This window comes from Dasypus novemcinctus, chromosome 12 (genome assembly GCF_030445035.2).
Source record: "Dasypus novemcinctus isolate mDasNov1 chromosome 12, mDasNov1.1.hap2, whole genome shotgun sequence".
In the NCBI taxonomy this organism is placed as follows: domain Eukaryota; kingdom Metazoa; phylum Chordata; class Mammalia; order Cingulata; family Dasypodidae; genus Dasypus; species Dasypus novemcinctus.
In genome coordinates, this window is record NC_080684.1 from 35,759,955 (window position 1) to 35,778,778 (window position 18,824).

Consider the following 18,824-nt stretch of genomic DNA (forward strand, 5'->3'; position numbering starts at 1 on the left):
GCAAACGAGTGACTATACCCGACTGCTTTACCTTCACTCCAGTAAGCATGCCAGTGGTGGAGACACTGAAATCAAGATATGCCAACATCTCAGGAGTGGGTGGTTTATACAGCTGAGGTAACCTTTTCCTGGGTAAATCATCTGCAATGAAAAGAAAAAAAATGTCAGACGTGCTGAAACATGAAAAGCATTGCTCTTCACCTGGTTTTCCGTGGCTTTGCTAAGGCCAAATTTAGCTTCTAGGATTTGCTAAAGCTTAAGCTGCTCTTATTTAACCAGGCAGCTCGTGTATGTCACTCAAAGGGGTGGTTTGGGGCCGATGATACCACTAAAAAACATAAGCAAACAAATCTACATCAGATACATTTGTTTAATAGAAATTTAATAAGGGGCAATACAATATAGTAGTTAAAAACACGTACAAGGAGACAGACTGCCCATGTTCAAATCCCGGTTCTACCGTTTACCAGCTGTGTGGCCTTACAGTTCTTTAACCTCTTTGTGTATCAGTTTCCTTCTCTTTAAAATGAAAATGATGCCTCATAGAATTGTTAGGAAGTTAATTCACACAAAGCACTTTAAAAATAGCTAAGTAAAGGCTCAAAAAAAGCATTAGTTATTATCACGCTCGTTTCAAGTTGTTCAATATTTACAGTAATACCATATATGTTATATTAATCAGGGACTACTTTAAAAGTTGAACCATTTTTTTCCCAAGTTACCATGGCAGGTTTTTAAGAATGATAATCTAGAATTGGGAATTATTTTCTTCTGCTCATGATACTTCCCCTTCCTCCCCAAATGTTCTTTTTGAGTATGTCAAAATCAAGGATGTCAAGGATGTCTCTGGCCCCAACCATGACTCTTCAAAACCAGATAAGGGCTCCTCCAGCTTTCTGCATCAAGAAACAATTCTGAATCTGAGCTGTAAATCTCTGTATGATTGGGCTCAACCCATTGCCACTGACCCTATCTCTGGTCAAACCAAAGACTTTCTCTACTTACGGCTCTTTCAATCCTATTACCTTGACCTACCTCTGTAAAATCACCCATGTGCCCTAAGAAAACTTCCTGTTGTCTGTACCACAGCCCTCATTGCAGATCTTTGTGAAATCTGATTGAGTCACTAACCACAGTAAATCTATTTGCATCAACACTAACAGACCGTTTGTAATACAGGATGGATATGATTGTGCTTATATCTTTAAGTAACAAATGTAAAAACTCTAGTTCAGCAACTGGCACACAGTAACCATAAATACATGTCATCCCTGCATTTAAATCTATATAAATCTTGCTGAGGTGGATACTATATGGAACTTACTGACAAAAGGGAAGAGAGGAAATTAATGGTTAAGAGGCTGGGAATAGAGTCAGACTAGCTGGGTTTGAATTGGAATTCTGATATTCACTTAACCACCCTGTGATTCAGTTCTCTTATCTGTAAAATTAAAAAAATAGCACCTATGTAATAGTGTTGTAAGGATAAAACTAAGGTAATACATGTTAAATGTTGGCACATAATCAGGTCTCAATAAAAGATAACTACATGCTACCAAGTGCTCTACATTATATCGTTTAATCTTTATAACCCCATGAGGTAGTTATTAAAATTCCCATTTAACAGTCACTTTAGCCCCAGTTAAGGACTCTCAGAGAGTAACAAGGTACCAGGATTTAAATCCACATCTGTCTGACTCCAAAACCCACCCTATTTCATATACCTCTAATTTTTCCAGATGTCCTTGTGTCTTATCCTCTTCTTTAGTAACAGTGCCATCTAAAATCCATGTACTTTGCGGTTTTCAAAGTATTTTCACATAATAATATAATTGATCTTTTCAACAGGTAAGAGTAGGTGACTGCTAAGGGGTAGGGAGTTTTCTCTTTGGAGTAATGAAAATTGACTGTGGTGATGAATGCACAATTCTGTGATCATACTAAAAGCCACTGATTGTATACTTTAGATTGACTGTTTGGTATATGAATGTATCACAATAAAGCTGCTTTAAAAGAAAGAGGTTACATGGCCAGCACCTGGTCAAGGTTATACAGGCAGTAAGTGATGAACCCAGGTCTCCCCACACCTAGTCCAGTGTTTTTTTCAATAATATTACATCTAGAAGTCAAGGATCAGATCTTCCTGATATTTTACGTGGCCCTACATATACAAGGTTACATCCAGCATTAAAAACCGCCTCTTGATGATACCTAGAGAAAGAGCAAGACACTTTTTGTTTAAAGTGTGCTTAGCATGTTGTGATCTGATTTTTTGGAACTGGGTTATAGCAGTGCCTGGTCCTCTGGCAACAGAAGCTGACTGGACATAACGTTTTGCCTCCGTCTTAGCAGATGGCATGTGTTATAAGAGCTACGTAAACACCTCGGGCGTGAGAATCTCGGCATTCCCCCTCAATGGCTGCAGAAGTCTCTCATCACCTGTGTCAATGATGGTTGGCCAGGTTTTCACATCCACGGCGGCTGCTGCCTCTCGGGACTTGAGCAGCCTCATTAGGGTCTGCGTGGTGAGGATACAGGCTGCTTTGCTGACCTAGAAAACAAATGGACAGGAGTAGCACCAGGAGGCTGCGACCCAACGTGAGGCCCCAGGCTTTGGCTGCTGCCCCAACTTGCACAACCACACTGTATAGGGAACTATCAACTTAAAGAACACATAGAGGACAAAGGAGGGCAGGATTTCCCTTATGCGCTTCCTTCTGGAAATGTGTAAAACTTAATTGTCTCGATGCTGGACTTGAACTTATTTCTACAGTTTTGTTCAAGATGAAGATTCTCGAATATTTCATGGTTAAAATCTCAGAACAGACCCCGCGATTTCTTGATTTCATGAAGAACATAAAAAAACAAAGACATTGTGGTGGTTTGAAGCTGTATGTACCCCAGAAAAACATGTTCTTAAATCAGTGCATCACATGGGTGTGAAGCCACAGTAAGCAGGACCTTTTATGAGGCTACTTCAGCTAAGGTATGACCCACCTCAATCAGGACGGGTCTTAATTTTATTATTCGTGTTCTTTGTAAGTGGAGTGAAATTCAGACAGACAGAGAGAAAGCCACAGGGAGCAGCCAGAGCTGAAATTCAATGGGACCCCGAAGAGAAGGAGACGCCTGGAGAAACCACCATGTGTCTTGCCATTTGACAAGCTAGGAACCAAAAATCACCAGCAGCCGGCCCCAATAAGCCAAAGTTTTTGGGAAGAAAGCACTGCCTTGATGTTGCCTTGATTTGGACTTTTTCCCAGTGAAGCAGTTTGATATGGTTATAAATTCCAAAAATAGATACTGGATTATGTTTGTAAACTGGTCTGTACCTGGGCGTGATTAAATTATGATTAGGGCTTTGATTGGGCCACGTCAGTAGGGTGTTTAGTCCCTGCCCCTTGGTGGCTAACAGATTCCTGATATTTTGCATTAGCACCTGTATTAGTCAGCCAAAGGGATGCAGATGCAAAATACCAGAAATTTCTTGTTTGTTTTTTTTTAAATTTACCATCCCCCTCCCCGCCTTGGGGCTTGCTTGTTGTTTGCTCTCTGTGCCCATTTGCTGCGCACTCTTCTGTTTTTACTTGTCTCCCTTTTTTTGTTGTGTCACCTTGCTGAATTGGCTCTTTGCGGTGCCTGCAGGCTGGGAGGCTCTCCACGGCGTGCAGGCGAGCCTGTCTTCACAGGGAGGCCCTGGAATACGAACCCAGCGCCTCCCATACGTAGACGAAAGCCCAACTGATTGAGCCACAGTCACTTCCCTGCTTGGTTTTTATAACAGGTATTTATTTGGGGTAGGAGTTTACAGATACCAGGCCATAAAGCATAAGTTACTTCCCTCACCAAAGTCCATTTCCACGTGTTGGAGCAAGATGGCTGCTGACATCTGCGAGGGTTCAGGCTTCCTGGGTTCCTCTGGGCTCAGCTCCTCTGTTTCCTCCACAAGGTCAGCTGTAGACTATGAGGCTCTCTACGCTTTGCCTCTCTCCAAAAGGTCAGCTGTAGACTATCAGGCGAACGGCTCTGTCTCTCTTCCTGGGATTTCTGCCACGTGTAAGTAGCTGGCTCTATTCCTCTGTGTTCTTCTCCTGGCTCAGGTCCTCTCTTCCTGGGCTTGCTTCTCTTTCCTCTGTGTGCTTATTTCCCAGGGCTCCAGCTCAAGACTCCAGCATCAAACTCCAAATCAAAACTCCAACATTAAAATCTCCAACTGTGTCCTTTGCCACGTCTTTTTTCTGAGTCCCCACCCCCTGTTAGGTGTGGACTCAACATACTACTGACATAGCCCAATCTAAGTCCTAAACTAATTTAATCATATCCAGGTACAGACCAATTTACAAACATAATCCAGTATCTACTTTTGGAATTCATAACTATATCACACTGCTATAGCACCCCTTTCGCTAACTAATACACCCAGCTTCATACCATAAGTGAATAAATCCCCATTATTTAAACCCTACCGATTTCATGTATTTGCTTGAGCAGCCTAGGACACTGAAACAGACAAGGATTTTGTACTGCTCATGAAATAAGGAGAGTCAAGCAATCATTTTTGGAGTTTGTGTTCACAACTTTCTTGTGAAACTTACTAGATCTAGAGCATAGTCTGAACTTGAGTATCACTGGTGTAGATATATGGATGCACAGAATGAAAATCTCTTGCACACCTACACATGAAATACAAAATAATCTACTTTCCAAAGAAACAGCGTCATTGAACGAAACACCCCTCTCTGCTTTTCTCGTCTACTTTTTAGGAAGTAACGCCATTTTTCTGAATTAAACTTTACTGTAATAAAGTCATCTATGGTGAAAACATGACTTTTATGCTACAGGCTCAAGCTTCTGACAGCAGTTCTTAGAGAAACAAATTTCAAATAATTTGAAATTCTATAACCTAACAATACACAGGCCAAGACTGCCCTTTGCTTTAAAGTACATTAGGATACGATGCAATACAGATTAATCTAATTTTCCTCAATTCTCATAACCTGGAGAAGTTTCTGGCACTCCGGAGCAAGGGGAAACAATTCTTTGGACACCTTTTAATGCTATACGGGTGCATTTACGACACTAACAGAAATAGAAGTGACCTGAGACGAGAGAATTCAGACCTTGGCATATAAAGTTACCTTCGTTATTATGCATAAAAATATCAAACAGATAACATTTGTTAAGGGGGGCAAAAAAACAAGTTTTATGGAGAATTACTGACAGCTTTACCTCCTTAACTTTCATGATAAATGCATACAATTTTGTATCTCACCAATGACCGCTTTATACAATTTCTTCGTTGAGTAACAATGGTAGCTTACATAAGGAAAAGCAGGCAGTGTGCAGGGAAGAGGTTTCACTCGCCAACTCCACATAACTGGGAAATTAGTAAGGCTCATTAGCTGCTCGAATCTGGACCTGAGATGAGGACAGGACAGGATATGGGTGGAACTTACGTCAACGATCATTCGGACCGTGGGCAACGTGGCAGTAAGGTTCTGCGCGTGAGGAGGCCGGACCGTCACGGGTATGCACCCTGCGTACAGGCAGCCATAGAACGCCGCAATTAAGTCGATGCCTGCGGAGCACAGAGGACCACGTCAGCGGGGCCACGCGACTGACCGGTGTTGCTGAGAGACTACAAGGCAGATTTTCCAAAACCAGTTTATTATATCTCATACCAACTGGGTTACTTAAACCTCAATGCAATAGAGACACTAGCAGAAAAAATTTTTAATTAAAGGTCACTGAGGGTGAAGATGGAAGCATATAAAACTACTTAAAATAGAGAAATTAAGGATAAATAATGATGAAGGAGGCTGAAAGTAAAGAAGATTCTGAAAAGAAACTTGAAAGAGAGAATGAGGGTTGAAATGATAAAGTAAAAATGAAAAAGATGAAACTGTGACATTATATTTAGGGAAAAACAACAATAGCAGAACTTGTTTAATATAGTGAAGCTGGGGGGGTGGGGGAGGCAGGGCTAGATAAGAGAAAAGATAGCCCCAATGACTTCTTAATTGTTCAGGCCACAACATGAACAACATCTAGAAGAAAGTTGCTAGGGGACTAGGAGTTTGGGGAAAGGTTTTATTTATTTATTTACCTTTTTAGGAGGTACTGGGGGTTGAACCTGACACTCAACCACTTAGCTATATTTGCCCTGCAGGGGAAGGTTTTCTTATTGTAACTTAGGCAAAAAAACTGCAGAAATTAGGGATGCTTAAAAAAAAGAATGGGGAAAGGAGAAATGAGGAATGCCTGTGCCTTCTTCAAATATTTGGAATGCTACTGTGTTAAGATCAATTAGGGTGGTGGACTTGGCCCAGTGGTTAGGGCGTTCGTCTACCACATGGGAGGTCCGTGGTTCAAACCCTGGGCCTCCTTGACCCGTGTGGAGCTGGCCCATGCACAGTGTTGATGCGCGCAAGGAGTGCTGTGCCATGCAGGGGTGTTCCCCGGGGAGGGGAGCCCCATGCGTAAGAGGCGCCCCTTAAGGAGAGCTGTCCAGTGTGAAAGAAAGTGCAGCCTGCCCAGGAATGGTGCCGCACACACGGAGAGCTGACACAAGATGACATAACAAAAAGAAACACAGATTCCCATGCCGCTGACAACAGAAGCGGACAAAGAAGATGTAGCAAACAGACACAGAGAACAGACAATTGGGGTGGGGGGGGTGAGGGGGGTAGGGAGAGAAAGAAATAAATAAATCTTTAAAAAAAAAAAAAAGATCAATTAGACTTAGATTCATTCCACCAATGGCTGCAAATTTTAGGGAGGCAAAGCATAACCTGATTCTGAGGAAGACTGTCTGCTATCAGGACTGAGGGAGTAGCCTCCTTAGAAGTGCTCTGCTCTATTTCCAGGTCTGAACTGTAATTAACTGACAGATGGAAGACAATCTCCTAAGAACACCATGGGGGGATTCCTGAACCAGATCCCTTTCTATGAAATCACTGTAAATAAAATAACGTAATAAGAATCACAGAGAAAAATGAAGGGGGACAAAAGACCAAAAGAAGGGTGGATGTATGAGTGGGTTAGGTGGCAGAAGAAATTAAAGGAAAGGACAACGTGATATTTCACCTAAAAATTCTAAAAGCATTTACACCAAATAATTTTGGGCCCCTCTTACTATGTAGAGAAAGTTGATGAATTAAATTAGAGCACGACATATGAATACTAAACATCAATCACGATTTGAAGAATAGTTAAGTCCACAGAGCTCAAGCACAACGTTCTTTTGGAAACTGGGTGAAATGGTCCCATTCCTAAACACTCTTACAAACAAAGCATTCGTGCTGAAGTTTTCCAAAGGTCAGGCAGTTTAAATCTTCATTCATTCATTCATTCATTCATTCATTCATTCATTCATTCATTCAATCTTTACTGAGTGCCTTTTATGAGCCAGGCACTAGGCTGCATGGTGGGGACAAAAGCATAAATAAAACAGAGCCAGAGCACTGTGCCAGGCCGGGGGTGGTGCTTGGTTCCTGTCTTAGTCCATGTAGGTGGTGCTCCCAAGGGTGGGGAGGCACAGCCTACGTCACCGCGTGCAGCTGCCCTGAGTTCCTGTCCCCTAACACTCCGTAGTCTAGTAATAGAACTTAAAGTCTAGTCTCCCAATCCATCGCTTACCAGGTGGATAGAGCAGCACCACGTTGTCTCCTGCATTTAGATGCCCTTTATCTCCAAGGACTGACGCAATCCTCTCTGCTCGCTTATGAAGTTGAAGGCAGCTGGCTGTGCACACAGTAGTTCCCTTTAAACAGAAGAAAGTACAATTGCACTAAAGGTCAGTAAGGAAATAAAACAGCAACAAGTACAGCCAATTCAACATCATATCTGACAGGCCTGTGCAAGTTTATCTTTAGCAAGTTATTAACTCCGGTGGCAATTTCCCCTAGCATCAAGATAAGTGCAGGATTCCTCTTCTTTTCCACATGATTAGGTAGTTGGGGAATATCAACATTAACTTTAATCAAACATATTTGTTTATAATCTTTCTTTTTAAGTTAGCTAAAAAATACATATCAAATTTTATTTTTTCAGGAAGGAAACAGGAGGAAAAATAAAGGAAATAAAAGTAGGGTGGAGAAGTGGATTTGGCCCAAGAGATAGGGCGTCCGTCTACCACATGGGAGGTCCAAGGTTCAAACCCCGGGCCTCCTTGACCCGTGTGGAGCTGGCCCATGCGCAGCGCTGATGCGCACAAGGAGTGCCCTGTCATGCAGGGGTGTCCCCCGTGTAGAGGAGCCCCATGTACAAGGAGTGCGCCCCGTAAGGAGAGGCGCCCAGCGCGAAAGAAAGTGCAGCCTGCCCAGGAATGGCGCCACACACACGGAGAGCTGACGCAGCAAGATGATGCAACAAAATGAGACACAGATTCCAGGTGCCGCTGACAAGAATATAAGTGGGCACAAAAGAACACACAGTGAACAAACAGAGAGCAGACAACCTGGGGGGGAGGGGGGAGGCAGGGAAGGGGAGAGAAATAAATTTTTAAAAAAAGTAGGGTGAAACCAGGGGAGAAGCAAGTACAATAAATACTAGGTACATGATCATGCACATTTGCTGGACATAAAACTCAAATTTGGCTCTGAGCTTTCTAACAGCAAAGATGGGAACAAAAAGTTACAGTAAACCAGTAATAATGAACCAGTTAATTAACAATAAAGATTGGGAGATTAGAAGATATCCATCTATTTTTGATACTAGAATAATTTCTCCCTTGTGTCTTCAAAAATATCCTTTTTGTAAATTCAAGTTCCACTGAGCTGCACTTTTTGAACTTTTTTTCCCTCTTATAAAATATAGCATGTATAAGGGATAAGTATATAAAATACAAAAGCAAGCATCTGTGTAAGAATCGGCATGGCATGAAAAAAACCATTGCCAGCAGCTCAAAAGCAACTTTTTATATCCCTCCTGCTCATAGCCTTCTCTTTCCCTCCACAAGGACTCACTACCTGCACTTTGCCATGTTAATCACTAATTTCCTTTTCTATACACACACACACCCACACACTTTTTTTTTTTTAAGGTACCGGGACTGGGGATTGAACCTGTGACCTCATATGTGGGAAGCTGGCACTCAACCACTGAACCACATCAGTTCCCCCTTTTTTATCACCTATGCTTGCATCCCTAAAAGTTCAGTTTTCCTATTTTTGACTTTTATATAAATGGAAACATACTGTATATATTCTTTTGTTCCTTGTTTCTTTCATTAACATTATTTTAAGAGTCCTCCTCTACGCTGCTGTGCATGGGTGTCATTCATTCATTTCTTTTAACAAATCAATTTTTATTGTTATATTTTAACAAAGCGTAAACCCATCCAAAGAGTACAATCAATGGTATTTGGTGTAATCACATATTTGTGCATTCATTACCCCAAACATTCCTAGAGCACTTTCATCATTCCATTAATAATAATGAACAAAAAACAAACAAAACTCATTACCTCTCAATCTCCCAATGCCTCGCAGTTCATTCATTTTTATCGATGTATACATTTAATTGTATGAACATATGACAACTTATCGTGCTAATACCACACTGTCTTAATCACTATAACTGCAGTTAAACATACCTTCAATATTTTTCAATTTGCTTTTTGGCTTTTAACAATAAAGCATATATTCTAAAAATTACTTTGGTTTTTTCACTGTTGCTCTAAAGTCATTTTTTTCCCCAGCAGAAATCAAAGAATTTAAGGTGAATAGGATAAAAAAACCAAAACTGTACAACATAACGCATTCTATATACCTGCATATCTGTGTTTAAGTGTAGTGTTGGCCCCATAGTTCCATCAAAACTGAAAAAAAGCCTTGACTGTAACAAAGAAGATAAGGCATTAAACAACACTTTAGGTCTCATTTTAACTGTAAAGTGACTGCACAATTTATCTTCATATGTTAAAAAAAAAAGGAAGGCAATATAATATAACCCAGGGTGATAGCAGAAAATATTTTCTGACAAAAGGAAAAGATCGAGAGTGCCTAAGAGGCTAGAGGACAGGCTGACGAGGCCTGGAAAAGTATCTTCTGAGGTTTAGGACACCAGGAAAAGGTCGGACACCTTCCAGAGAAGAGAGGGATAAAGGAGGGGTACTGCGATGACAGCAAAACCATCAAATCAAGAATCAAAGAGCAGGAGTAAAAATCAGCCTTCTGCCACTGAATCCCTACGAAAGAGTAAGAAATGGAGCATCTGAGTAAACTACGATTGTAATCAGATCCCTAGACATCAGCAAAAAATTACAAGTCATACTAAGAAAATGGAAGACATGGACTAAGAAAAGGAATACATCAAAACCCCAGAAGAGATGCAGGATTTGACAGAACTAATTAATGGGATACACACAAATTTCCAAAATCAAATTAATGAGTTGAAAGACAATGTGGCTAAAGAGATAAAAAGCATCAAGAAGACAATGAACCTCTTATATTTTTTATTGTAACATTTTGTGTTATTTATGAATCTTTAAAAAATATATATATAAAACAACAACAAAAAACAATGAAGACAATGAGTGAGTACAAAGAAGAATTTAAGGGAAACGGACTTTGGCCCAGTGGTTAGGGCGTCCGTCTACCATATGGGAGGTCCGCGGTTCAAGCCCCAGGCCTCCTTGACCCGTGTGGAGCTGGCCATGTGCAGCGCTGATGCACTCAAGTGCCGTGCCACGCGTCCCCCGCGTGGGGGAGCCCCACGCGCAAGGAGTGCGCCCGTGAGGAAAGCCGCCCAGTGTGAAAAGAAAGAGCAGCCTGCCCAGGAATGGCGCCGCTCACACTTCCCGTGCCGCTGACGACAACAGAAGTGGACAAAAGAAACAAGATGCACCAAATAGATACCAAGAACAGACAACCAGGGGAAGGGGGGAATTAAAAAAATAAATAAATCTTAAAAAAAAAAAAAAAAAAAGAATTTAAAATTCTGAATAGAAAAGTAACAGATTTCATGGGCATGAAAGACACAATAGGAGAGACCAAAAACACATTAGGAGCGGATGTGTAAGCAGTTGAGCGCCTGCCATCCACAGGGGAAGTCCTGGGTTTGGTTCCTCCTAAAGAGAATGAACAAACAACAAGCAAAACAAAGAGCAAAAAACAAGGAGCAATTAGATGAGGGAGCCCACTCAGGGGGGCTGATAGGACTCTGATTGAGCACTGGCCTCCTGCATATGAGTTCCTAAGTTCAATCCCCAGTCCTGACACCTCGAAATAAAAAAATATTAGAGGTACACAACAGCAGACTCAAAATGACAGAAGAGAGAATAAGTGATACTACAGACAGAACAGCTGAAATTGAAGAGTGAAAAGAACAGAAAAAACTGAGCAGGGGCTTAGGGAGTTGAATGACAACATGAAACACAACACACATGTCATGGGAGCTCCAGAAGCAGAGGAGAAGGGAAAAGGGGAAGAAAGAGCATCTGAGGAAATAATAGCTGAAAATTTCCTAGCTCTCTTGAAAGAAATGAACTAACATGTCCAAGAAGTGCACCATACGTCAATCAGAATAAATCTAAACAGACCTACTCTATGACACATACTACTCAGAATGTCAAACATCAAAGATAAAGAGAAAATTCTGAGGGCAGCAAGGGAGAAGCAAACCATCACATCCAAGGGACACCCAGTAAGACTCTGCATGAATTTCTCATCCGAAACCATGGAGGCAAGAAGACAGTGGTACAAAAGAATTAGGATACCGAAAGAGAAAAACTGCCAGCCAAGAATTCTTTATCCAGCAAAACTGTCCTTCAAATATAAAGGTGAGTATAAAATATTCACAAACAAACAGAAACTAACAGAGTTCATAAAAAAAGAATCGAAATTGCAGGAAATACTAAAGGAAGCCTTAGGGCCTTAAAGAAAAAGACAGGAGAGAGGCTTGGAGAAGAATATAGAAGACAAGAATAACAGAAAAATGACCAAAAAAGTAAAAAGACATGAAAATAAGGTATGACATATGTAAACAAAAGAAGAAAATGGTGGAAGTAATATGCATTTACTTTTACAATAATGCATTTTACAGTAATATTTACAGTAATATCATCAAAGATGAATGGATTATACTCCCCAATCAAAAGATATAGGCTGAAAGAATGGATTTAAAAAGCATGAGCCACCCATATGCTGCTGCTTACAAGAGACTCAACTTAGACCCAAGGATACAAACTGGCTGAAAGTGAAGGGTTGGAAAGTGATACTCCATGTAAATAGTAACTGTTAGAGTAACCCTTACAAAGTTTGCAAGGATTAACCGGTCCTAAAACCATGAATCAATACCCCTGTGACATAAATTGGAGAAAGGCAGCCCCTAGCCATAGCCTGCCAAGCCATCGCCTACAGGCTAGGAGGAGCCCATCTCTTCCCAAGAATAAACAAAGTGGAGCAGACAAGAGACGCCCCCCGCCCCAGCCCAGGCACCGCCAACCCTGCCTGCATCCTAAGACCTCCTACCCACTTTCCCCTGGCCATTTGGACGCAGGCGGTATTCCTTTCCCCCCTATTGATGTACTCCATAAAGTCACACCCACCACCCTGCAGGGGCGGGCTAAAGGATCTCCTCAGACCCGCACCCATGCCATGGAGGGGGGGGCGGCAACACTGAGTCTCTTTTCAGACCCCCTCCACTGGGAGAGCTTCCCAAAAAACTTCCTGCCTGCAAACGTCAGTCTCCATGTCCCAGTGAACACTGTTTTTCTCTAACAATAACCAAAGAAGAGTAGGGGTAGCTATACTAATATTGGACAAAACAGACATCAAATGAAAAAATGTTATAAGAAATAAAGAAGACTATATATATTAATAAAAGGGACAATCCACCAGGAAGATACAACAGTCATAAATATCTATGCAACTAACTGGGTGCCCCAAAATACACGAGACAAACTCTGGCAAAACTGAAGGGAGAAGTAGATATCTCTACAATAATCACTGGAGGTTTCAACACCCACTCACATCATTAGATAGAACTAGACAGAAGATCAACAAGGAAAAAGAGAACTTAAACAATATGATAAATGAGTTAGACCTAACAGACATATACAGACTCAGTGGGCTATACATTCTTAACAAGTGCCCATGGATCTTTCTCCAGGATAGACGACACATTGGGGTACAATGCAGCTCTCAATAAATATAAAAAGAGTGAAATTATACAAAGCACCTTCTCAGATCAAAATGGAATGAAACTGGAAATCAAATCAATAATAGAAAAAAGGTAAAAATGCAAATGTGTGGAAGCTAAACAACACACTCCTAAATAATCAGAGGGTCAAAGAAGAAATACAGGTGAAATCAATAAATATATTGGGACAAATAAAAACAAGAACACAACTTATCAAAACCTATTGGATACAGCGAAGGCGATCTTGAGAGGGAAATTTATAGCCCTAAATGCCTATATTAAAAAAGAAGAGCTAAACTCAGATTTAACTGAACAACTAGAGAAACTAGAAAAAGAACAGCAAACCAATCCCAAAGCAAGCAGAAGGTAAGAAATAATAAAGATTAGAGTAGAAATAAATTAAATTGAGAACAATAAAACAACAGAGAAAATCAATGAGACCAAAAGCTGATTCTTTGAGATAATCAATAAAATTGACAAACCCTTAGTTAGACTAACAAAGAAAAAATAGAAAATATGCAAATAAATACAATCAGAAATGGAAGGGAGGAAGTTATGACTGATCCCACAGAAATAAAAAGGATCTTAAGAGGATATTATAAGAAACCCTATACCAAGAAGGTAGACAATCTAGATGAAATGGACAAATTCCTAGAAATGCACAAACAACCTACACTGATGACTACAAGAAATACAAGAACTTAACAAACCAGTCACATTTAAAGTGATTGAATCCATCATCAAAAATCTCCCAGTGAAGAAAAGTCCAGGACCAGATGGCTTCACAGGTGAATTCTACCAAGTATTTTGAAAACAATGAACACCAATCCTGTTTAAACTCTTCCAAAAAACTGAAGAGGAGGGAAAATTACCTAACACATTTTATGAAGCCAACATCACCCTAATACCAAAGCCACATAAAGAAAAATTAAAGAAAAGAAAATTACATACCAATCTCTCTAATGAACATAGACGCAAAAATTCTCAACAAAATACTTGCAAATTGAATCCAATAGCATATCAAAAGACATATACATCACAACCAAATGGGATTTATTCTTGTATACAAGGCTGGTTCAACATAAGAAAACCAATCTATGTAATCACCATATTAACAGATTGAAGGAAAATGACCACATGATCATCTCAATCGACGCAGAAAAGGCTTTCAACAAAATCTGGGATATTTTCTTAATAAAAACTCTTCAGAAGATAGTACTAGAAAAAAAATTCCTCAAAATGGTAAAAGGCATATATAAATAACCCACAAACAACAACATACTCAACGGAGAAAAGGTTGAAAACTTTCCCTCTAAGATTGGGAAGAAGACAAGGATGCCTTCTGTCACCACTGTTATTCAACACTGTACTAAAAGTTCTTGCTAGAGCAATTAGACAAGAAAAAAAAAATTAAAGGCATCTGTAGCAGTTTGGTATTATTTATGAATTCCAAAAAAAAGATATTAGATTATGTTTATAAATTGCTCTGTTCTTCTGGGTACATAAGATTGTAGTGAATTCAGAGGATTCACTCTTACTTGACTAAATTAAGATTAAGGCTTTGATTGGGCCATGTCAGCAGGATGTTGAGTCCCCACCCCCTTGGTGGACAGGAACATACAGAAAAAACGACATGGCAGAGGAGTAAGTTAGAGTTTTGATCCTGGAGCCTGGGAAGTAAGCACACAGAGAAGAAGATACATGAGGAAGGACAGAAGACTCCATTAGACACAGCAGAGGCACTGGGAAGAGAGATGAGCCATTCACCTGATAATCTGCAGCTGGCCTTGTTGAGAGAGCAAAGCAGCTGAGCCTGAGAGATATGAGCCCCAAGAGAGATGAGACCTTTCCCAAACTACTGCTGATATTGAAAGAAGCTGGGACCACAGAGCCTTAAGGGAAAGAGGAAGCCTGAATCCTTGCAGAGACCAACAGCCATCTTGCGCCAACATGTGGCAGCAGACTTTGGTAAGGGAAGTAACTTATACTTTCTGGCCTGGAAACTGTAAGCTTCTACCCCAAATAAATACCCTTTTATAAAAGCCAACATTTCTGTATTTTGCACCAGTACCCCTTTAGCTGACTAATACAGTATCCAAATAGGAAAAGAGGAAGTAAAACTCTATTTGCAGATGACATGATCCCATATTTAGAAAATTCTGAAATGTCCACAACTAACCTAATTGAGCTAATAAATGAGTTCAGCAAAGTGGCAGGATACAAGATCAACATGCAAAAATCAGTAATGCTTTTGTACACTAGCATTGAACAATCTGAAGAGAAAATCAGGAAAAAAAATCCATTTACAATAGCAACAAAAAGACTCAAATACCTAGGAATCAATTTAACCAAAGCAGTACAGGACCTATATGCAGAAAACTACAAAACAGTGTTAAAAGCAACCAATGAAGACCTATACAAATAGAAAGACATTCCATGTTCATTGATTGGAAGACTATCCTGAAGATATCAATCCTACCCAAACTGATTTATAGATTCAATGCAATACCAATCAAAATCCCAACAGCCTACTTTAAGAAATCTTTTCTAAAAAAGAAGAGAGATATGGGGGGAATTTCACTGCCTGGCCTTGAAACACATTACAAAGCTACAATGGTCAAAACAGCATGGTATGGCATAAAGACAGACACATCGATCAGTGGAATAGAATTGAGAGTCCAAAAATATACCTTCACCTTTACAGTCAACCAATTTTTGACAAACCTACCCAGTCCATGTTAACAGGACAAAACAGTCTCTTCAACAAATAGTGCTAGGAGAACTCGTTCAAAGATCTAAATATAAGAGCCAGGACCATAAAACTACAAGAAGAAAATGTGGGGAAACATCTTTAAGACCTTGTGGTAAATAGCAGTTTCCTGGACCTTATACCCAACGCACACCCAACAAAATAAATATAGATAAAAGGGATTTCCTCAAAATTATACACTTTTACACCTCTCAGGACTTTGTCAAAAGGGTAAAAAGTCAGCTGACTCAATGGGAGAAAATATTTGGAAATCATGTCCAATAACGGTTCGATATCCATGATATATAAAAAGATGTTGCAACTCAACAAAAAAAACACAAACAATGCAATTGAAAAATGGGCAAAAGACGTGAATAGACATTTGTCCAAAGAAGAAACACAAATGGCAAAAAAAAATACATGAAAAAATGCTGGACATTACTCATGATTAAGGAAATGCAAATCAAAACTACAATGAGATAGCATTTCACACCTGTCAGAATGGCGACTATTAAAAACACAGAACTTTGTTGGAGAGAGAAGAATGCTATTCACTGTTGGTTTGTTGAATGGTACAGCCACTGTGCAGGACTGTTTGGCAGTTCCTAAAGAAGCTGAATATAGATTTACCTTGGGACCCCGCAATACCACTACTGGGTATATACCCAAAAGAACTGAGAGCAGTGTCACGAAAAGACATCTGCACACCTATGTTGATAGCAGCATTATTCATGATTGTCAAAAGTTGGAAACAACCCAGGTGTCCATCAATGGATGAATGGATAAACAAAGTGGGGTGTATTCACAGGATGGAATATTATGCAGCGGTAAGAAGAAATGAAGTTGTAAAGCATATGACATGAATTAACCTGGAGGAAAGTATGTTGTGTGAAGCAAGCCAGACATAGGACAGATACTGTATGACTGTGTAACTATGAACTGCATATACTGTGTAACATATTGTCTGATTCCATTTATATAAAATATAAATATGTCAATTTATAAAAATGAAATATGAGTAGTGGTTATATAGAGCTAGGGAAGGCAGGCTAAGGAGTGTAGAGTTTTTCTTCTTGGAGTGTTGAAATAAATCTAAAATTTTTTGTGATGATGAATGTACAACATTGTGATTATACTAACAGCCACTGATCATTCACTTTAGATAGATCATAGGGTATGTAAATATACCTCAATAAAAAGCTTAATAAATAAATAATTGTGCAAGAATAGCCAGAAATAGCAGCTATGTACAGCAGAGGAAACAGGCTGAGGTGAAGAATTTTCTTGTTTGTCTGTTTTTAGTTTATTATTATGGAAATAATGAAAATTGCTCTAATGATGCACAACTATGTGACTATACCAAATACCATTGATTGTATACTTCAGATGAATTGTATGCTTTATTAAAATGTATCAATAGAATTGATTTGCTAAAAAAAATTGGCTAGCTAAAATACTATCCTAAGAATAGCTGAAGAAAAAAAGAAAAAAAAGAGTGCCTAAGATACTTGCACAGTACTTAGCTGATCAGATATATGACTGAATTTTTAATACCTTGGCATTTAACAGCATGAAGAGTATATGGTCAGGAGTTGCCTGGGCTCGCCACTGTAAAATCTCTGCCAGAAACTGGTGCTGAAGTCATAAAGGAGAAAAAATAATTGCAGTCAGCAACTTTTAAAAAAGCTCTATAATGTATTTCCATCTGCTACCTGAAGTGTAAGTTCTGTCCTTGACTTGTTTGTACAAAGCCAGCACTTCTGGAACAATTACCTTCCTCACTAAATCATTCTCTTCAATTTGCCCAAGATCCCTTCCTGCGGCTTGTGCTATGCGTTTTCCAGCAACCAGATTCCCAACCATCACAGAAGCAGGCCCGACACCTGTAAACAAAGGCAAAAGTCAACTCTGGAGATGGCAATACAGGCTTTACCTCCCCAAAGCATTTCCAGACCGACCCAGACTGGTTCAGACATTCCCTCAACAATACTGACTGAACACTCTTCTAGGCACTGAGAATACAACAGTAAGCAACACAAAGGAAGCCAATCAGTAAGTATATATACACATAAATAATGTCAGATGGTGGGCAGTGCAAGCAAAAATCAAGAAAGGAAGAGAGGAGGGACGGGGTGAGGGGCTGGTGAGGACGGGCTGGCTATTCAGCCTGGGTAGCCAGGGAAGGCTTCACTCTGAGGACCTCCTTGTTCCCTACTGACAAATACTTTCATCTGCTCTAATCATGCGACCACCCTAAAAGGCAGCTGGCTATCAGGACTGAAAGCGAGTTCATCGGAATAACAGAAGTGTTTGATTAAAAGTGAATAATGGAGGCTCTCTCTGCCTAGAGAAGCCCGTACCAAATCTCAGTGCATATTTCCGTCCTTCTCTCCCATTTCTCAGCAAGCTCTGTTCCTTCCCCCCATTCCCCTGTGAATTCTTTTTATTGGCCTAACTGAAAAAAAAAAAAAGTGAATAACAAAATCAGATTGTGGGACATTCTACAAGAAAACTCTTCAAAAATGTCCAAGAGAGAAAGACAAAATAAGATTGGAAACTTCTAAATTAATGACATGACAGCCAAATGCAATATAGGATGATCTTGATTCAATACTGTATTTTAAAAAATCAGCTATAGAAATTTATAGTAAAGAAATCTGAATATGGACCATATATTATTAAAGTATTATACTAATGTTAAAATTTAAAATTTCTTAGATTTGATGACTGCATTGTGATCAATTAGAAAAAATTTAAGAGAATGTTTTTGTTCTTTGGAGAGACATGCTGAAATACCTTGGAGTGAAGTGTCATGATGTCTGCTTTCAGACATGTGCAACTTCCTTTCAAAGGGTAGAGTGGAAAAAATGTTAATTGGTAAATCTAAGTCAAAGAATATGGGTGCACTATTTTTTCAACTTTTCCATAGATT

General features: G+C 39.8%; 1 protein-coding gene across 3 annotated transcripts in view; it reads right to left on the minus strand.

Annotated features, from left to right (window-relative positions):
• The window catches only part of DIP2B (disco interacting protein 2 homolog B), a 237,318-nt gene that overhangs the window by 19,225 nt on the left and 199,269 nt on the right, over positions 1–18,824 (minus strand). For all 3 annotated transcript variants that reach the window (XM_004453665.5, XM_004453664.4, XM_023587444.2), the window contains 6 exons: positions 17,666–17,775; positions 17,447–17,527; positions 7,639–7,762; positions 5,457–5,578; positions 2,440–2,551; positions 32–141 (listed from right to left, as the gene is read on the minus strand). In XM_004453665.5, the coding sequence (XP_004453722.1) occupies positions 32–141; positions 2,440–2,551; positions 5,457–5,578; positions 7,639–7,762; positions 17,447–17,527; positions 17,666–17,775 (659 nt within the window). The remainder of the gene's footprint in view (positions 1–31; positions 142–2,439; positions 2,552–5,456; positions 5,579–7,638; positions 7,763–17,446; positions 17,528–17,665; positions 17,776–18,824) is intronic.